Genomic DNA, 21,223 nt, shown 5'->3' with positions numbered 1-21,223 from the left:
CCAGTGAAATAGGTCTCTTGTGGAGCCTTTGCAGTGTATAGGACCTTAGATGGAATCCTGAGCCCCATGCAGAACCTTCTGAGGTGGGACATTCCCACTAGAAAGGACAAATAGACCAGCCTGGAACAACTAGAGCAACAGAACATACATCTTCAAAGAAAGATCACCAGGAAAAACCCAAAATAGAAATGGCAGTATAGCTACTACACGAATAAGCAAACTGTTCTCCCAGAAGCCATCAAGTCAAGCAATTAAGTTCCTTCAGGACAAATCCCCTCTAAGACTGAAATTCAAAGGGAACACAAAAACAGGCATGTAAGCTTGCTGGTGACCACATTGGTCTACTGGTGAGTGGAAGAGGGGGAAAGGCAACAATGAAAAAATGGCTGAGTTCAATGACGTTCCATAGATTCCCGTTGACCTGGAGATGAGTGAGAGAAGAGGAAGGGCTGCTTTGTCTAAAGTGTGGTGAGACCTGGGGACATCTGAGCCTACCGACAAGGACATAGCCACAGAGGGCTAGAGCTGACAGTGAAGCATCCAGCTGATATGAAGTGAAGGGAGATGCACAAGAATGCACAAACTTGCAGATAGTACCCATTTGACCTAGCCTTGATGGCTTGATAATCAGAACTTGACTAGAGGAAGATGAAAAAAAGCAATTTTTGATAAAGGAAATCAGGGCAAATTGCTACAATTTGATTAACTTTACCTATAGTCATGGAGGTAGTAGCTCTAAATACCAATAGAGAGGGAAGGAGTCTTCACATTAAGTATCAATGCTATCCCCTCTGTATACAGGATAGATAGGGATGAACAACTTAGACATTGGCTACCTAAAATGAGGGGGTGATAAAGGCATGAAGTGACTGGCATACAAGGTTTCAAAATGGAGTTTAGTTTAAGAGTGTATGGGGGAAGATAGTGTCCCCACTGAATAATTTTCATCTTGTCTAGATGAGTTTGGTAAAAAGATGGGGATAAGATTCTTATGATTCAATAGTGAGTATTTGTTATCATGACTAATATCAACTATCACATTTGTTAAGGTTTTATAACAAAAATGGGGGAGTAGTTAATCTTACAGTCCAGAAACATAGGACCCTAGGACCATCAAGGGAGAGCACATGCAGAGTGCGAGACCCTATCCAAAGGAGCTCTGGTAGCATAGTGGTTGTGAATCAGGCTATGAACCACAAGGTCAGCAGTTTGAAACTACCAGCGGTTCTGCGGGAGAAAGATGAGGCTTTCTGCTCCCGTAAAGATTTACAGACTCAGAAACCCTGTGCAGGGTCGCTATGAGTTGGAACTGACTCCACGGCACTTAACAACAACAATAACAACATCCAGAGAAGCAGCAACGCCAGAGATAGAGGCAGAGATTGGGACATGGAGAAAGGAAGCAGCTGAGGACTCTAGATTCATGGAAAGAGAGGTACTGAGAGCTGACAGCCAGGAGGCACACTTGATCATATGGTACATCTTGAAATGGTAGAAATCAATTGTGGGTGCATTGACTGTATGTCCCTTCCATCTTCTTTTATTGCTTCAAGTATCATGCATTATTTTCCCCATGTTGTTATTTCAATACAAGAATTGGATTTTTCTTCAGTTCTTTCACCCTAAGAAATAGTGAGTGTGTTCTTCACTTTTGGTTTTCTAACTCCTAGTCTTTGCACATTTCATTATAACACTTTATCTTTTGCAACTTTTTATTCATCTCTGTTACTTCATCATTTCTGCCAGTTCCTTTAGTTTCTCTACATTTAAGGGCAAGTTTCAGTCTCTTCTGGAATCCATTTTGTTCTTTTCTTTCTTTCCTGTCTTTTTAATGACCTTTGATCTCTTCACATATGATGTTTGTAATGTTATCATACAACTCTTCTGTTCTTCAGCTATTCGTTATAATGCATCCAATCTGTTCTTGAGCTGGTCTCTAAATTCAGGTGGTATATACTCATGGTCCTATCTTGGCTCTTGTAGACTTGCTTTAATTTTCTTCAGCTTCCGCCTAAAGTTGCATATGAACAGTTGTTGGTCTGCTCTACAGTCAACCCCAATCTTGTTTTGGCTGACAATATGCAGCTTCTCCACCATCTCTTCCCACAGATGTAGTCAGCTTGATTCCTGTCTATTCCATCTGATGAGGTCCATATGTGTAGCCATGGTTTATGTTGTTGAAAAAGGCATGTGCAATAAATGTGTGGTCTTGCAAAATTCTCTCAGCATCATTTCTGTCATCAAGGCCATATTATCCAACTTCTGATCTTTCTTCTTTGTTTCCAATTTTCACATTCCAATCGCCAGCAATTATCAATGCAGCTGGATTGCATGTTTGATCAATTTAATTCAGACTGAAGAAGTTCGTTATTGTTGTTGTTAAGTGCTGTCAAGTCAGTTCTGATTCATAGCAACCCTGTATAGGGTTTCCGAGGAGCGGCTGCTGACCTTTCGGTTCAAACTGACCTTGTGCTTATCTTACAGTGCCACACCAAGACTCTACAATTCCATAATCACTGGCTTTAGTGGTTTGTGCATAAATTTAAGTAACAGTGGTATTAACTGGTCTTCCTTGTAGACATATGCATATTATCCTATCACAGGTAGCATTGTACTTCAAAACAGATCTTGAGATGCTTTTTGATGGTAAATGTGATACTGTTCCTTTAGAATTTGTTATTCCTGGCATAGTAAACATGAGTGAGTGATTCAAAATGGCCAATTTCTGTCCATATCAGCTCACTAACACCTAGGATATTGATCTTGAAAAAAACAAAAAATGTTCCATTACATTTTTAATATTCTATTTTATGTTGAATTAGCTTTGCCCTGAACCTGGAGCTTAGGGAAGGGTATTTCTTGGGCTTCCTTAGGGACTCCTTACTGTTCCCTGTCTTAAAAAGAAAAAATTATTATGAACTGAGTGAGGAATTACAGAGCAGGTCATCAGTTTTACATTAATAAATCATATGCTTCGTGTCATTTCAATGGTTGAATTCCCCCATGCAGTATCAGTTATCCCACTTCCTCCATGTGGTTCTTATTTTCATTCAGCTTCCTTTTTCAACGTTTCTATTTCTGAAATGTATTCTTAGTAAATGCTGTCCTTTTGATCTTGAATGGTTGACAGTTCCATGGTATGCATAGCTCACTAATGTTGTTGTCTCCGCTATAGACCTATCTACCACTTGGCTAAAAATTAAGCCACAAGGGTGAGTTCATTTCTGACCTGAAGGGTGACCAAGGGCCATAGTCTCAGGTTCTTCCAATATTTGTTTTGATCAGAAAACCTAGTGTTTCTTTAAACATTGAGTTTTGTTTCTCATTTTCTCCCACTCTATTCAGGACCTTCTAATCAGAAGAGTTAGTGGTGATAGTGGGACACCATCTAGTTCTTCTGGTCTCATTATCATGGGGACTGATGTTCATGTGTTCCGTTAGTCCATTGGATTAATTCATTCCAAGGGTCTTCAGTTTTCACCACTCTTATTTCCTCCAGAGACAGAGAGACCAATAGTTGCACCTTAGATGATGCTCATGAACTTCTAATATCTCAGTCACTACTCACCAATGTATGATGTAGAACATTAATTTTGTGGACTATGGTGTGCTAATTGACAATGGTATCCCCCAAGAGAAAGACCTCCAATGAGATGGAATGACATAGTGGCAGCAGCAATGGGCTCAAGTGTCACAACAGTTTTGAGGATGGCTCAAGAACAGGCAGTGTTTTGTTTTGTTGTACATAGGGTTGCTACGAGTCAGAATTGTTCCACTACCCATAACAACAACAACATTTCAGAAGCAGGAGAGGGATCTCACTACCATCAAAGAAGAAGAGCCAGGAGTGGAACACATCATTTGGACCCTGAGATCCCTGTGCATTAAATCTCCTCAAACCAGGGACAGAAAGCTGTGATACTGGAGTGGCAGAGGTACAGCAGCAACAGAACCAAGAACCAGAGTATGAGACAAAGCAATGCATGTTCCAGGCCATGGAACAAATAAAGCAGAGTGGCTGTAAGCAGGAGGTTTGCTAGCAGAGTGGGTTGTCCCCAGACATTCAACTGGGGGAGCTACAGTCAAGTGCCTTCAGACTGAGACTCACTAGGGAGTTGTATATCCTGTCTGCATTTATCAGTAGGTGACTGGAGCAACTGTACCCTGAGCATGTTCTGATCCTGTATTGCAACCTGTTAACCTCCCTAATAAACCCCATAGCTGTGAATATATTGTCTGAATTCTGTGTAGCCATTGCAATGAATTATTGAACCTAGTAGAGTACCAGCCGCTCCGCGGGAGAAAGATGAGGCTTTCTACTCCCGTAAAGATTTACACCCTCGGAAACCCTGTACAGGGTCGCTATGGGTCGGACCCGACTCGATGGCACTTAACAACAACAACAACAAGTAGAGAAGCAGAAAATGTTGTGAGAGGAATGGTTGGTGCTTTTTATTTTTGCAGGATCACTGGTTGGTGCTTTGGTTAAGTGCTTGATTGCTAGCTGTCTGCTTCAGTAAAGATTTATAGCCTTTGAAACTGTATGGGAGAGTTCTACTCCATCCTATAATGTCACCAGCAATCAAAATCGACTCAATGGCAGTGGGTTTGTTTTTGTTTTAGGTGTCTGTCTTTGAATGGAAGTGTTTGGAATTACTAAATTGATAATCAGCTATTTAACTTTCATGGATCTCTGTTATTTTCATATTTAGAATTCTTTGCCTGCCTGCTCAGGAATTCATGCTTCACTAATGAGGAATTTGTCTCTATTTATGATGGGGCAGCAAAATTGCAATAAGGGAAACTCTAAAGAGCAGGTTGTTGTTGTTGTTATGTGCCGTGGAGTCTGTTCCGACTCATAGTGACACTGTACAGGATTTCAGAGGCTATAAATCTTTACGGAAGCAGAAAACCTCATCTTTCTCTTGCAGAACAGCTGGTAGTTTCAAACTGCTGACCCTGAGATTAGCAGCCTGTTTCGTAACCACTGCACTACCAGAGCTCCTTAAAGAGCAGGTGGAGCAGTTATTTAAGCAAGGTTGTTTTGTTTTATGTAAACTATTACTATAGCAAGCAAGAACTTATGCCAGAACAATGAAAACATTGTTTTCAAACTCCATTTCCAATGGTAGAATCAGACTTCTCTGAATTCAGACATTCAGTTGTGTGAAGCATTTCACAAATATCCAGATTTTAAAAGGGCAAAGATGGAGGTAAAATGGGAAAACAGATTTGTATACCAAAATATAATCTAAGGCATGTTAGAAATGGGAAGTCTGGAAAGGCAAACTAAATAAGAAAAGACAGTATAGCTAACTATTTCACATGGTTCAAAATTTAAAAAGCACAAAAGTTTGCGTAGTAATTGAGATGTCTGCTTTCTTCCTTGTCTTTCAGCAAGTCGATTTCATTTCCTAGTAAGAACGATTGTACTTGTTCCTGGAGTATCCTTCCACATATATTCTATGCTGCATATGCAAAATTAAATGTATAAATATGTATATACACACAGACAGAAAATTTCCGGGAAAAATGGAAGATTTAGAAGAATTTTTCATGAACTTTTGAAGCTTATATATATATATATATATATATATATATATATAAAAATATATGTATATATATATATATATATACTTTTATTTCCTACCTTCTACAAATGATGACATGCTATATACTGTGTTGCACTTTGCTTTAAAAGATATAATTTGAAGATTATCTATAGTCGTAATAAGGTATTTTAATTTTTAGCATATTCATTGCATTGTAATTGACATACCATACAACTCACCCACATAAAGTGTGCAATTCAATGACTTAGTATCGTGACAGAGCTGTGCAACCCATTGCTACAGTCAACTTTAGAACAATTTTATTATCCCCCAAAGAAACCTGCACTAGCTGTTTTGCTCCATACCCACCTCTAAAGACAATCATTTATCTACTCTCTCTATGGTGGTGGTGATGTGCCGTGGAGTCGGTTCTGACTCATAACAAACCTGTACAGGGTTTCCGAGGCTGTAAATCTTTACGGGAACAGAAAATCTCATCTTTCTCTTGTGGAACAGCTGGTAGTTTCTAACTGCTGACCTCATAATTTGCAGCTCGATTCGTAACCACCATGCTACCAGAGCTCCTACTCTCTATATAGATTTGTCTATTCTGTACATTTTATAGAAGTGGAATCATTCAATATATGGTCCTTCATGTCTGACTCCTTTCACTTAGCGTAATACCAAGGTTCACCCATGTTGAAATATGGTTTCTAAAATACGGGGTCACTGTGGGTCAGAAATAACTCAATAGCACTTAACCATACCAATTTGAAAATGATTCAGATTTATTCAAGTGTGTATTCTTCATTTATAAGTATTCTATGTATTGCAAGATTTTGTGTTTAGAGGAAGCTAGTTTTCCAATTCTTTTCAAGTAGAAATACCAGACATTTTTTTACACCTGAGTATTTATCCAATCAAAGAGCTTGGTCCAAATGGCCATACCAGGTATGAGCTTCTGAATTCTTTGGGAGCTTAGGAGAAGACAGCAGCATAACATCAGATTTTGGTTAAAAAAATGAACAAAGACAGCCTCATATGAGAGAAGGCAGAAATTCTTTTCGATGTTTATGAAAACAGCAGCACCTTCTGGTGTTTTCCTCTCAGAGTTTGGAATACAGATGATGGATCTGATATAGTTGGTAATTTTACTTAAAAACCTTCCTATTAAATGGATTCAAAATAATTTTGAAGAACAGATGGTATAGACTAGAGCAAAAGATAAACACTGTATGTTAAGCATTTTATTGATCAATTAAAATATCATAATTTAAGATGTTGATTCTACTATGGGAGTCATGTGTTTCTACGTATGTGTAACACAAAGAATCTGTATGTGTGGAGTGCAGTGGGGATATTATCCAAAGTTTAAATTGGCCTCTTCTCTAATTTCCCTTCTCTCCTCTCAGTCTTGTTCGCTCATCTCACACACACGCACACGCACACACACACACACACATTATCTCTAGTCTCTCTCTCATTCCATATCAAAACCTCCTACACCCCAGGTAGGTAGATGAATTTTCTTTAAGGTGTATGAATCTGACTTTCAGTCTTGAATAATGTGCCTTTGGGCACTTTGAGAACTGCCTCTTCTGCACATTTTCAAGACTATTTGGGGAAAAAAAAGATAGGCGCAGAAGAATAAAGAAAGCACCTGTGTGGATTTGATGTAAACAAAAGGCCACAAAGTTCGCAGCTCTTTGAATTTGACTATAGAAGGAATGCATCCTTATCTTCTAGCCTTTCTTTATTCAGCTTTTCTATAAGAGAATTAACTCTTGAGACTCTCATCTCAGCATCCCAGTAAATTAGTCTACTTGACACTAATTTTCAATCATGGTGAACTTTACCCCTGTAAGCTATTTATGTATGACAGATTTTATTCTATTTTTGAAGTACTTTCCTGAATGTGTAAGCCATCATCATAAATTATGATAGCTAGAATATTCAGATAAATAGTTAGAGTCTCTGAAACTTAAACAATACCACCAAGAAAAGAAAACACCACCAATCATTGTTAAAAGAACTTATTTATAGTTTTTAAAGTAATAATGTTTGAGTTTTTTTTTTTTAAATCTCTTTTTATAAGGGAAAAAATTAGGTAATTTAATAGTCATTTTAATGGTATTAAATTTTACTTTTCCAGAGGCCTACATATTTTTAGAAAAATATTACGGTCTTTGCTTCTAAATGTAGAAGCAAACCATTAATTATAGAAGGTACCAGAAAATAATGAGCCTACAAATAGTCCTTGTGTGTCCTGCTCTGCCTGAGCATGCTGCCACTCTTTCTCAGAAATCTGAGTTATGTCCAAAGTTTGTTAAAGGCTGTGTTCCTGACAATAGCAGGGTTGTAGTGGAAACTGTCTTCTCCACCTAAGTTATGGGGGCTGATACAGTGAGTGCCATACAAGCTGTGCGGCTGCTTACCCTGAATCATGCTTGTTCATGTGACCCCATCATTATTCCCAGGATCTGTGCCCTTTGCTCTTGATCTCATTTTAGCAGGATTTAGACAAGTGTCAGACCCTTGGAATGCTGCACAATAATGACCTTGATTCCCTGACTTTACTGGAGAGACAGGAATTTAAACTTGATGTTGAAATTATATGGAATGCTTTGTAACTTAGTCAACTTATTCCTGATAAAAAAGATACTGTAGCCTCTGCTAGAGATATTTATCTTTCAGTTTGGCTCAGGCTTTGAGGTCTTGAGGGCCCTCAACTCTAAAGCATTTTTTGTTGTTGTTGTTGCTGCACTGGGGTGTGGGCAATGCAGCTGATTTTTCCTTAGTGTTAATTTTCCATATATTATTTCTAAATCTTTATCCTTCTGACTGTCACAGTATCACCCTTTCATGAAAAATCACTGCTTTACAAAAGATGCTAGCATAAAGATGGTGGATATTTAGTGCTTGATGGATGGCCAAGTGGTAAGAGCATCTATAATTCAGAACCAAGAAGCACCACCCCATGGCTGGTCCTGAGCCCCTTTGGGGTGGAATAGCAGTTTTTAATTACATCTGGAACTCATTAATTCTTTTTGGAGCCTCTTTCCAGATCAGCTCCCCCATCAGCCTCCCATCGAGCACCAGAAATTCCAGATGGTTCCCTCCATATGCCAGTGTTCGTTATCTCAAGTAGGATAGATTGGTCACTAACAGAGTAGGATGGAAGAACTGAGGCCAAGTCAGGACAAGGTGACATGCATTCAGCCACAGCTAATTTGGAGGTGGTCCATCATTTATGTTTATCAAATAGGTTATACAAGTAAATACTTGAGTGATGACTCTGAAATGTCTCGAACAATTTCACACAAAGGCTGTGACTTCTAGAGAATATGGCATATTGATCCCAATTTCCCTTGTCTGGAAAGGAGAGAAAGTTTCTGTAAGTTGCCACATGACTGAGGATTGGTCTGGCTGGAGGTAGCTGGTCTGCTCTGGAGGCCACATTGGGATGAATGTTTTCACTTGTGTTACTAGGAACCATAGGTGTAATCACTGAGTATTATTGTTATACAAGGAGAATTCCTTTACGAAATACTTTACAGGGTATACATTTAGTTTAATTTAGCAGAATTTTGTTAGAATAGACACATTAATAGACTTTCTAATTCGATGCAGGTGATGGTGAGGAAGAGGCCAGCTTCCTTATAATGAAAGAGTATATTATTATTTCAAATATGTAACACACTCTCTATGTATTTATATGTGTCTTCTAATGGTGAAAAACACATCTTACTCATTTTGAATTACCATCACCCTCCAAGACTTGACATATCACAGGGAAGGAAAAGAGTAAAGAAGAAAACATGGATAAATGCATCCAGGAAAGTTGAAAGTGGAACATGTGAGACAAAATTTACTAGAAGTAAGAGCAAAACTTCAACTCTTGTCTTTATCCTGTACTTCCCTTTGATAGCTATTAGATTTTGTTTAGTATCTACTATGTGCTAAGGAGCTCCGGTAGCGTAATGGTTATGAATCAGGCTGCTAACCTCAGGGTCATCAATTTGAAACTATCAGCTGTTCCACGGGAGAAAGATGAGGCTTTTTGCTCCCGTAAAGATTTATAGCCTCGGAAACCCTGTACAGGGTTGCTATGAGTCGGAACCAACTCACGGGCACCTAACAGCAACAACAATGTGCTAGGTTCAAGCTCACCAGCTGCTCCTCAGAAACCCTATACAGGATTGCTCTGGGTTGGAATTGACTCAATTGAATTTAACAATAACAAAAACAAATGTGCTAGGCATTGTTCTATGTGATGTATAAAAAAAAACAAAAAAACTGAGATTGACAGCTCTGGTCCCTGTCATCACAGAGCTTACATTAGTTAGGCATTTGTGAATCACAGGAAATTTTGGTGTAGTTAAAGTGGGAGATGTAGGATAAGCACTAGAATGTTATGCACAGGTTGACGCTTCAAACCCACTAGCCACTTCTCAGAAACCCTAAAACTAAAAAGAAGAGCAACTAAAAAGAAGACTTTCTTCTAAAAGGGATATATGATAAGGATCCTAAAAACAATTTAAAGTTTTTTGCAATTGTCATATTTTAACTGAGAAGTATGTTCAACTAAGATAATTCCCCCCCGCCCCATGGTGATTACTCTGTGAATGAAAGAAAGCATTTATTGAATTAATATGATTGTTTTGTTTGTACAATCAGGCTCACAGCCACACATTGGCAGATTTCGTTGGAATAGATGAAGGTGATTTGTATAGAGTTCTTGTTTTTAAAGGTATTTGCTTTAAATAATTCTTAACCGGCTTGTAAATTATTATTACTAAATTATTAACATTTTAAAAATCCCATAAACTATATACTTCAGATATGTATCAAGAAGGACCGGTTCCTGGAGAAAATATCATTCTTGGTAAAGTGGAGGGTCAGAGAATAGGAGGATGACCCCAATGACGTGGATTGCCACACTGGCAGCAGTATTGGGCTCAAACATAACAACAATTGTGAAGATGGCTCAAGACAATATTGTTTAGTTCTGTTATATATAGGGAAACTTTGAGTTGGAAACAACTTGATGGCAAATAGCAACAACAGAAAAAAGCTGAGTACATTCTTGAGATATTTTGGCTTCTTGTTTGAATCTTTGGGAAAATACTATTGTTGTTAGATGCCATGGAGTCAGTTCTGACTCATAGTGACTCTATGCTCTATGAAAAGAAACACTCCCCAGTCCTAAGCTATTCTCCCAACAGTTACACTTAAGGCCATATTACTGCTGCCGCTGTGCCAACCCATCTCATCTGAGATCTTCCTCTTTTTCACTGACACTCCACTTAGCCAAGCATTACATACGTCTCCAGGAATTGGTTTCTCCTGATAATATGTCCAAAGTATGAAAGATGGACTCTTACCCTCCTGGCTTCTGAGGACTATTCTGGCTGTATTTCTTCCAAGACAGTTGGTTTGTTCTTCTCCAAGCCCATGGTACTTTCAATATTCTTCTCTAACACCATAACTCAACGGCGTCATCAATTCATCATTCTTATTCTTTGTTCAACGTTCACATGCATATGAGGCTATTGAAAATACGATGATTTCGGTCAGGTGCACCTTAGTCCTAAAACTGATATTTTTTCTCTTGAACACTTTGAAGAGGTCTTGTGCTGCAGATTTGTCTAATGCAATATCTCATTTGATTTCTTGGCTGCTGCTTTCATAAGTGTTGATAGTGGATCTAAGCACAGTGAAGTCTTTGACAACTTTGATCTTTTCTCAATTTATCATGTTGTTATTTACTAGTTCAGTGAGGATTTTTATTTCCTTACATTGAGATACAATCCGTGCCAAAGGCCATGTCTTTTTGATCTTTCTCAGTAAGTATTTTAAGTCCTCTACTTTCAGTAAGCAAGGTTGTGCCATCTGAATACCATAAGTTGTTTATGAGTCTTTCTACAATCCTAATGCTATGCTCTTTTTCAGATACCCAGCTTCTCAGATTATTCTCAGAATATTAAAGGATTCCATGGACAAAATATAGATTGATGCAAAAAGCATCAAAAAAGGATGGAAATTATACAGAAAGTTCCTGTACAAAAACAAAATGGTCACTGTTCAGCCATTTCAAGACATGGCATATGATGAGCATACAGATTGAATTAGTATGGTGAAAGAATGCAATCCTGGCACACGCCTTTCCTGATTTTAAACCATTGTATGTCCCCTTGCTCTGTTTAAATGACTGCCTCTTGGTGTATGTACAGGCTCTTTGAGTACAATCCAGTGTTCTGGAATACCCATTCTTTGTGATGTTATCCACAGCTTGTCATGATCCACACAGTCGAAAGCCTTTGCATAGTTGATAAAGAACAAGTAAACATTTTTCTGGCATTCTTTGCTTTCAGCCAATATCCATCTGACTAACATAAATGTCTTCTTCTGAATCTGGCTGGAGTTCATGGCAGTTACCTAGCAATGTACAATTGCAGCTGTTTTTGTTTTGTTTTGTTTTTAACCTATCTTCAACAAAATTTTACTTGCATTTGAAATTAATTATAATGTTTGATGATTTCCACATCTTGTTAGGTCACCCCTCTTTTGAATGGGTATAAATATTGATCTCTTCCAATCCAGGTCTCTGTCTTCCAAATTTCTTGGCATAGATGAGTGAGTGCCTCCAGTACTGCATCAGTTTGTTGAAAGATTTATATTCCATAAATTTGGAGCCTTGTTTTTCACCAATATCTTCAGTGCAGCTGTGCTTCTTCCTTCAGTGCCATAGGCTCTTGATCATATGCTACCTCTTGAAGTGGCTAAACATCGATCATTTCTTTTTGGTACAATTACTCTGTCTATACCTTCCTTCTTTTTTGATGCGTTCTAAATTGTTCAGTATTTTGATCATGGAATCCTTCAGTATTGCAAGTAGAGGCTTGAAGGTTTTCTTCAGTTCCTTCAGCTTGAGAAATGCTGATTGTGTTCTTCCCTTTTGGTTTTCTAACTCAAGGTCCTTGCATATTTAACAATACTTGATTTTTTCTTCTTGAGCTGCCCATTGAAATTTTTGGATTCATCTCTTTTGATTCCTCTTTCTTCAATTTATTTTAACATCTGTACTCTGGATAGCAAGTTTCAGGCTCTTTTCTGACATCATTTTGGTATTTTATTTCTTTCCTGTCTTTTTAATGATTTTTTGCTTTTTTCTTGTATGATGTTCTTGATGTCATCCCACAGCTCTTCTGATTTTTGGTCATTAGTGTCCAATGTATCAAATTTGTTGTTGAGATGGTCTTTAGATTCAGGAGGAATATGTTCAAGGTCAGGTCATATTTTGGCTCTTGTATGCTTATATTAACTTTCTTCAGCTTCAGCCTGAACTTGCTTATGATATTGAGCTATTCCACTCTCTCTTCCAACAGATGTAGTCAATTTGATTCCCATGTATTCCAGCTAGTATGGTCCATTATATTACCACCTTTCATGTTGCTTTAAAAAAGTATTTTCAATGAATAAGTCATTTGTATTTTAAAATTTGTTGTGATCTTCAACATCACTTCTGTCACTAAGGCCATATTTTCCAATTGCTGACCCTTGCTCTTTGTTTCCAATGTTCACATTCTAATCACCGGTAATTATCAACACATCTTGATTCCATGTCTGATAAATTTCAGACTGAAGAAGTTGGTAGAATTCTTCAACTTCATTATCACTGGCTTTAGTGGTTGGTGGGTAAATTTGAATAATTTACACAAGGTCTGCCTTGTAGGTATATGGCTATTATCCTATCTTAGACAGTGCTGTATTTCAAGATAGGTCTTGAAGTGCTTTTTTGTGTGTGTGGGGGGGGGTGATGAATTTGTAGTTTCCTGGCATAGTAAACCATATGATTGCCAGATTCAAAATGGCTAATACCAGTCCATTTCAGCTTGCTAATGCCTAGGATATTGATGTTTATGTGTTCCATTTCATTTTTGACAGCTTCCAATTTTCCTGGAACCATAATTCATACATTTCATGTTCTGATTATTAATGTTTGCAGTGGTTTCTTTTCATTTTAGTTCTTCCCCATCATAAATGAAGGCCTTTAAAGTTTTATTCCATTAGCATCATGGTGGCCGACTCTACCTTGAGGAACAACTCTTCCCTAATGTTATTTTAGGGGCCTTCTAACATGAAGGGATCTTCTTCTGGCACTGTATGTGAAAATATTCATAATGTTTTAATCTTCCAGTACTATCTTACAGTGTTCTGCTTCTATTCTTACGGTTTTCAGTGGCTAACCATTCAGAAATAGTCTGCTTCTCCTTCATCCTAGTCTATCTTTGTCTGGAAGGTCTACTGAAACCTGTCCAGCATGGGTGACTCTACTGATATTTAAAATACCAGTGGCATAGCTTCCAGCATCACAGCTACACTTACGCCACCACAATATGGCAAACTGATAGATGAGTAAAGATAGAAAGTGTGAGAGATGGAATTAAAATAAGAGAAATATATTTATATCGGTTTATCCTAATTATTCACTTTGTATCAGTGATTTATAAACTCTTGAATTTGAGACACATGGAGGACTAATCAGAACCAACCCCCTGCCATCAAGTTGATTCCAATTCATAGCAACCCAATAGGACAAAGCAACCCAATAGGACAAATTGCTCAATAGTGTTTGAAGCTGTAAATCTTTTGGAAGTCAACATCCTCATATTTCTCCTGTGGAGAAGCTGGTAGGTTTGAGCCACCTACTTAGTGGTTAGTAGCCCAAGGCTTAACGTTTTTAATTTGACATTACAATAAAAACTGAAGATTTTTTTTTTAAATCATGATTTATTATGAAAGTAATAGTGAGAAAGACATAATTACAACAGTACCCTGATATAAGTATGTTTAATGTGTTATTAGAGATGTTTTCAAAGGGATAATGTTGAAAACAATGAAAGGATTGGACATTGATGGATGAGTGGGTAATGCTGCTGGACCATGACACATTCTGAGAAACACTGTTCTACCAGCATCCTCTGATAGACAATGGGAGTGAGAGAGAAAATGCAGGGGAATTTATGGACTAAACCTAGAGATGCCATACTTTATCAGCCTACATTTTGTTGGTGACAGCTCAGTCACATGATTTCATATAAATGTAAGGGAGACTGGGACATGTAATCTAACTTTGAACTCTGGAGGAAAAGAGAAATGGTGTGGTTTATTATCACAGTGTCTCCTTCCATTGGAAGGTATTACTTGTATTTTAGCTATGGATGTAGGCCAAAGCTAGAAAAGACAATTCATGAAAAGTTAATTTGTTTGAGCAGATCCTTAACTCCTCCATTGCTTCCTGGAATAAGAGATAAAATTATATTTTAAAAGAATTCCTAAAAATTTTTGCATGTTAAAGAAAACACAAAAAGAAAAAAATTTTTTTACATATGCTAGTGATTATGGATTATGACAATTGGTTTTTAAGAAACAACATTTACTTGATATCTTAAATTTATGCTGAATTACTATTAAACTCCACAAATTAGCACTTAATATCTTGACATACATGAAATATTTAATGTGTTTAAAATGAGGAGCTATTGCTATATTACTTCATTGGTATTGTTTTTTCTGTCAAAACCTATGGTTATTTCGTCTGATGTTATTTATAAATTGCTTTTGTGAAAGAAGAGATGAAGGCTAATGGTTTCTTGATGAGCTCTGTAAGCATGTCAAGCTAATGGACAACAGTGCAAATAATTATAATAACCAAGATTTATCAAGCACTTACCAGGTATTTTGCCTTATAATGTGGGAAGTGGAGACTTGAGAACATCTTATTGGTGTAGTTTAAGCACTCTAGATATGTGAACTCAAGTAATACTCACAAAATACTCTATGAATATTGTAGTTTTTTTTTATTGTTATCTTCATTTCACAGATGAGGTAACACAGGCAGTCAAGTATAGTTGTTGTCCTTGTTGTTGTTATATGCTGTGGAATTGGTTCCAACTCATAGCAACCCTGGATAGGGTTTCCGAGGCAGTAAATCTTTACGGGAACAGAAAGCCTTATTTTTCTACCATGGAACAGCTGGTAGCTTTGAGCTGCTGACCATGAGATTAGCTGCCCGACTCATAACCACTACACTACCAGAGCTCCTTATTAGTAGATAATTAATGTCAGAACTGGGATTCACTTCCACATAGTCTGACTTCAGAGGCCAAGATTATATCTACCAAAACTACCTTTTAGAAGCTAGAGTCAAACTAAAGGGATAGGGACAAAGATGAGGTAACTAATTGGTGCACTTGCATTAAAGTAGGTTTGGAACATTCATTTGGGACTTAAGCATTACATTTTGTCCATATCATTTGAACTGCTAAGCATTTCCAGAATGTATTAATCATGGATCTTGCTTTCTTCTTTTTATTAAGATCTAGCCTTTGGCATACTGTTTGTTCTACACTTGTTCAGACATAGTAAAAACTAAGATATCTCCTGAATTGCCTGAGAAGCCTCAGAGTAAATCAGTGGAAGAAGAAGGTGGTTTTTGTTTTGGTTATGCATCTGAGAAATTTCTTTTTCTTTTGCAGACAGGACTATCCTTGTGGATACCGATCTTCCAATTCTCAAAGGTCTCTATGTGATGGGGACTTTAGAATTCCCTGTGGACAGAAGCAATGTTCTGAGTGTAGCATGCATGGTCATTGCAGGAGGGGAGCTGAAAGTTGGTGAGTAAGGGGCACAAGGATTGAGCTGAGTGGTCATTTAACTCTGTAAGAAAGGCCTCTGGGAAATGGATGACATCGTATTAATGGGGTTTGGGAAGAGCTTATGCAAGAAGTGAGTTTATTACTAATTCTTTCTCTAGGAAAGCTTTAGATATGGTTAGAGCATCATTCTCTCGTGCCCACCTATCATCTTGTTGTGTCATTAGACCATTGACATCAGACCATGTCTTGAGACCAATGGTCTTCATGCTGCTGCTAATTTCAGGACTATCTTTGTTTTCTCTCTCTTTAAAGTAGATTGTTTCTTCCTCTTGTTCTCTGTATCAGAATTTACCGGTAGCTCATTTTTTTTTCACTGAATTCCTGTTGAATTTTATATCCTCTGATAAAGTAATTTAAAATAAAAATTTCAGTTGCTATGTTAACATACATAGTACCATGGAAAAGCATGCCCTACAGAAAAGCTTATGTGCTGATACTTTATTTGGGGTCAAATAATCCCAGAGAGAAGAGTGAGAAAAGGGAAGTGAGGGAAAAAAGGCAGGAAAGCAAATACAAGTTGGCCACAGCTTGGATGCTCACCATGGCATGGTCAACCATTCAATAACAAAAGGGTAACACTTACCTAAGGACAGAGTTCAGAAAGGTTGGGAAGGAGGAAGGAATGAAAACAAGAACCACAGGGAGGAAGTGGGATAATGTTGTTACTTGTAGGGAATTGCACTCATAAGACAAAACAAAGTATATGATTTATTGTTTGCAAAACTGATAATGATCTGCTCTGTAAGCCTTCACTCAATTCACAATAAAAGTTTCTCAAAAATAAATAAATACAACATGGCAGTTTTCTGGTTCTTTGTTATTTTGGGGTAAAATGTATAGGACCACCACATCTTGGAACAATATGGAAAGGAAGGTATGGGAGAAGGGCAAGCATATCACTGGTTGCCTTATCTTTCTGGTTTCCTGTCTCTCTTAATCCAAGTCTACTCTAAAGCCATTAACACTTCTATCTTTTATTTTTGTTATGTTTCCTAGCTCCCTAGACAACTAATGGAGGGGCCAAAGAGTCAGTGGATGCTAGAGCTGGAAAGCTAGATATTTGTTGAGACCTAGGGACCTATGGGGTACAGAGATCTGGGGTAGTACATTAACCAGGTTTGGTAAAATGAGTTACTTAAATAGTAATTAAAAAAATATTTTAGGTGTACTTACTATATGCATGTATGGACTCCTGGTGTGGTGCTGTAGGAAAAATGCTCAACTGAAAGGTCAGTTTGAACTGCAAGGTTGGCAGTTCAAAACCACCATCTGCTTCTCAGAAATCCTATATAGGATGGCTATGAAGTAGAACCCACTCAATGACACTTAACAACAACATATACATCTGTGTATTTTCAGTATACTATATATATGAATCCTGGTGTGGTTCTGTAGGATCAGCACTGGACTGTAAACCACAAGGTCAGTAGTGCAAACCCACCAGCTGCTTCTCAGAAACCGTGTACAGGATCACTATGAGGTGGGACCAACTCGATGGCACTTATCAACACCAACATATACATGGAGAACTCCTGGTGTATCACTATAGGATCAGCACTGCACTGTGAACCTTAAGGTCAGCAGTTCAAACCCACTAACTTCTCTCTGGAAACCCTATAAGGGTTACTATGAGTCATAACTGACTAGATAGCACTTACCAACAACATATACATGAAAGGAGACCTGTTAACACAGTGGATTATGAGCTGGGCGGCTAACTACAAGGTCAGTAGTTTGAATCTACCACTTGCTCCATGGGAGAAAAGTGAGGCTTTCTTCTTCTGTAAAGATTTACAGCCTCAGAAACCCTATACAACATTGCAGTGTGTCAGAACTGACTTGATGGCACACCACCACCATCAGCACCACCATATACATGGAAAGAAATCCAGGTGGCACTGTAGGATGAGAGCTGGACTGGTAATTGCAAAGTGGGCAGTTCAAATCCACAGACTGCTCTGTGGAAGCAAGATAAGGCTTTCTGCTGCCTTAAAGATTTACAACCTCAGAAACCCTTTATAAGGTCACAATAAGATGTAGTTGATGACAGGAGGTTTGGTTCTGGTATATCTACATGTAGCAATTCTAGACACTAAGAATGTAATGCTGGCAAGGCATGTGCTCTGTCTTTAAATGAGCTAACTTTGAACTTAGTAAAACATTCTCCTTTGCCCCAACAAGAAGACTAAAAGTGTCCCAAAGAAATAAATCTCTGATGATAAGGAAATATTTAAGTATCAGTGTTCAGTACCACATACATTTTAGAGCTTGGCAGGAGAGAATTTTAGGTATAGCTTCTGGTGCAAACTTGACATCACAGTAAGCAGATTCCTGAAACATCATTGTCAAACTTCTTATTGAAAATTCCCATGACAGAAAAATAAAACCTTTCAAGGCAACCTGTTCCTGTTTTTTTTTTTTTTTTCTTAAAGTACTATTAGGGTTCTTTCCCTTGCATTAAGCCAAAGTCTATTTCCCTCTAATTACTGTGGATTCATGTTCTCCCACTTGAATCATATAGGGTAAATATCTCATTCCCCTTTAGCTTTAATAGTTCTTTGTTCACACTGTCTTTTCTACGTTATAGGGTTCCTATTATTTTACTTCTGACTTACAATTATTGTGTTTTTAAATTATTTTTATTTTTTCAGCTTACAAAACTTGGAAATCCAGAAAAGTAAATAGAATATTATGCAAAAGAAATTATGTTCCCAGAACATAATTAATATTTTAATAGTTAATATTTTGGAATTCTATCTTAAGATTTTGTTTGTACTACTGGTAGCGTAGTGGTTATGAATTGGGTTGCAAACCACAAGGTCAGCAGTTCAAAACTACCAGTTGTTCCACGGGAGAAAGATGAGGCTTTCTGCTCCTGTAAAGATTTACAGCCTCGGAAACCCTGTTCAGGGTCGCTATGAATTGGAACCGACTCCACAGCACATAACCACCACCACCACATATGTAAGCATAGATAAACACACACACTTTAAAATGTAGACTATAAAGTTTGATAACCATTTTTGAGCTAATGTAACCTTGTGAGAATTTCCTTAACTCATATTTTCAAAGATACAATATTAATAGCTTTAATACTCTGTAACACAGTGAATGTATAGATACATATATAATGTATTTCATTATTTTTCTTTTGTTGAACAATTGTTGTTGTTGTTATATTCTGTGGAGTTGGTTCTGACTCATAGTGACCCTGCGTAGGGTTTCCGAGGCTGAAATCTTTACAGGAGCAGAAAGCCTCATCTTTCTCCCGTGAAACAGTAATTTCTAACTGCTGACCATGAGATTAGCAGCCCGATTCGTAACCACTACACTACCAGAGCTCCTTAGAATAGGTTATTTCAAATTTTGTCCTTATAACTCACTCTGCAATAAACATCCTAAAATCATTCATATATCTGATTATTTACTTAGAATCCTTAGGATAAGTGTTTATAAGTGTGAAATTATTGGAACTAAGGATTCAATAATATGTGAATGGTTCTTGAAAAATCTTTCAAACTTGCTATCTCTGAAGATTTTACAAGTTTGCCTTCCATCCTCCCTGCTCCATATTTTTCCAGAGAGGTGAAGTCCTGTCATTGTTCCTGGCATTGCTCTAATCACACTCTGGTTTGTTTGATTCCTCTGAAAGTATGAAGATAATGTGAAAGAGCTGTTCCAAGGTGGAACCTGGGCTATTCTGAACACAATGAGATGGGTATAGTGTTTAACAGCATGGGCTTTGAGTCAGCTGGCTTATGATCAAATCCAGCTTAGCCACTTACTTACTTTTTTACCTTACTCAAGTCAGCTTCTTGGTGCCTCAATTTACTCATCTACAATGTGTGTGAGATAACAGTGGAACTACTGTAGAGTGATGCTGAAAACATCAGATACTACATCTCATACCAAGTGTTTAGCACAGGCCGTGGCATATAGACAGTATTCAATAAATTTTAATCAACCAGGAAAACAGATGCAGGAAATAGATATCATATCATATTGGATAATTTGAGAATATTTTCATAAAGTGCCATGTTTACAAAAATCCAGGTAGGATGGAGCTAGAATACAAGGCTTCTTTACTTCCCCTTCCCTATATTAGCAAAAACTGAGCTATTCCTGTAATACAGAAGTAGAGAAGGATATGTAGAATTGGTTGCCAGGCAGAGACAAGATCATTTCTAGCAGGACTCAACCAGCTATAGGTCTAAGGACATGCCCTGATCTCACTCTTTTTCTTCCCTCTTGTCCCTGCTTGTGTTTCATTTGGACAAATCCAAGGGGAAGTTAGAGTAAAAGAGCATCCTGGGACACTGTAGTGTCTGGAGGAAGGTAAAACCTGAAAATGGAAACACAGATAGAAACTTTGCCACTTAGCTTAGCACTATACCACAACAAATAAAGTGCTTCTATTAACAAGGGTTAATCTGTGTTTGAAAGATTAAACTACGTTTTTTGCCCCAAAGCCATGTCATGCTATTGTTTCTCTAATTATGCTGTCAACTCTTGGTGTTGTTGTGAAATGCCCTAGAATCAATTCTGACTCATTGCAAACCTATATAGGGTTCCCAAGGGGTGGCTGGTGAGTTTGAAACTCTGACCTTATGGTTCAAACCACCCTATGGCTGAGTGCTTATCAGATAGCATCATTGTTGTTGTTGTCAGGTGCCATCGAGACGGAACCGACTCATAGCGACCCCATGCACAGCAGAACAAAACAATGTCCGATCCTGGACCAACCCCACCACCGCTGCCACACTTGATGCCATCAATGATGCCACCTGGCTGATCCATCTTGTTGGGGGTCTTCCTCTTTTTCTCTGACCCTCCATCTTACCCAGCATGACACCTTTCTCCAGTGACTGTTCTCTCCTGACAATATGTCCAAAGTATGAGAGACGAAGCTTACCCATACTGGCCTCCAAGGAGCACTCTGGCTGCACTTCT

At 37.9% G+C, this 21,223-nt stretch overlaps 1 protein-coding gene across 1 annotated transcript in view; it reads left to right on the top strand.

Annotated features, from left to right (window-relative positions):
* The window catches only part of PKHD1 (polycystic kidney and hepatic disease 1 (autosomal recessive)), a 722,421-nt gene that overhangs the window by 447,721 nt on the left and 253,477 nt on the right, over positions 1-21,223 (top strand). The window contains 1 exon segment of the mRNA XM_006835767.1: positions 16,094-16,231. Within this exon segment, the coding sequence (XP_006835830.1) occupies positions 16,094-16,231 (138 nt within the window).

Source organism: Chrysochloris asiatica, unplaced genomic scaffold (assembly GCF_000296735.1).
Source record: "Chrysochloris asiatica unplaced genomic scaffold, ChrAsi1.0 scaffold00019, whole genome shotgun sequence".
In the NCBI taxonomy this organism is placed as follows: Eukaryota; Metazoa; Chordata; class Mammalia; order Afrosoricida; family Chrysochloridae; genus Chrysochloris; species Chrysochloris asiatica.
The sequence above is the reverse complement of the archived record's forward strand: the minus strand, read 5'-3'. Positions and strand labels throughout refer to the sequence as shown.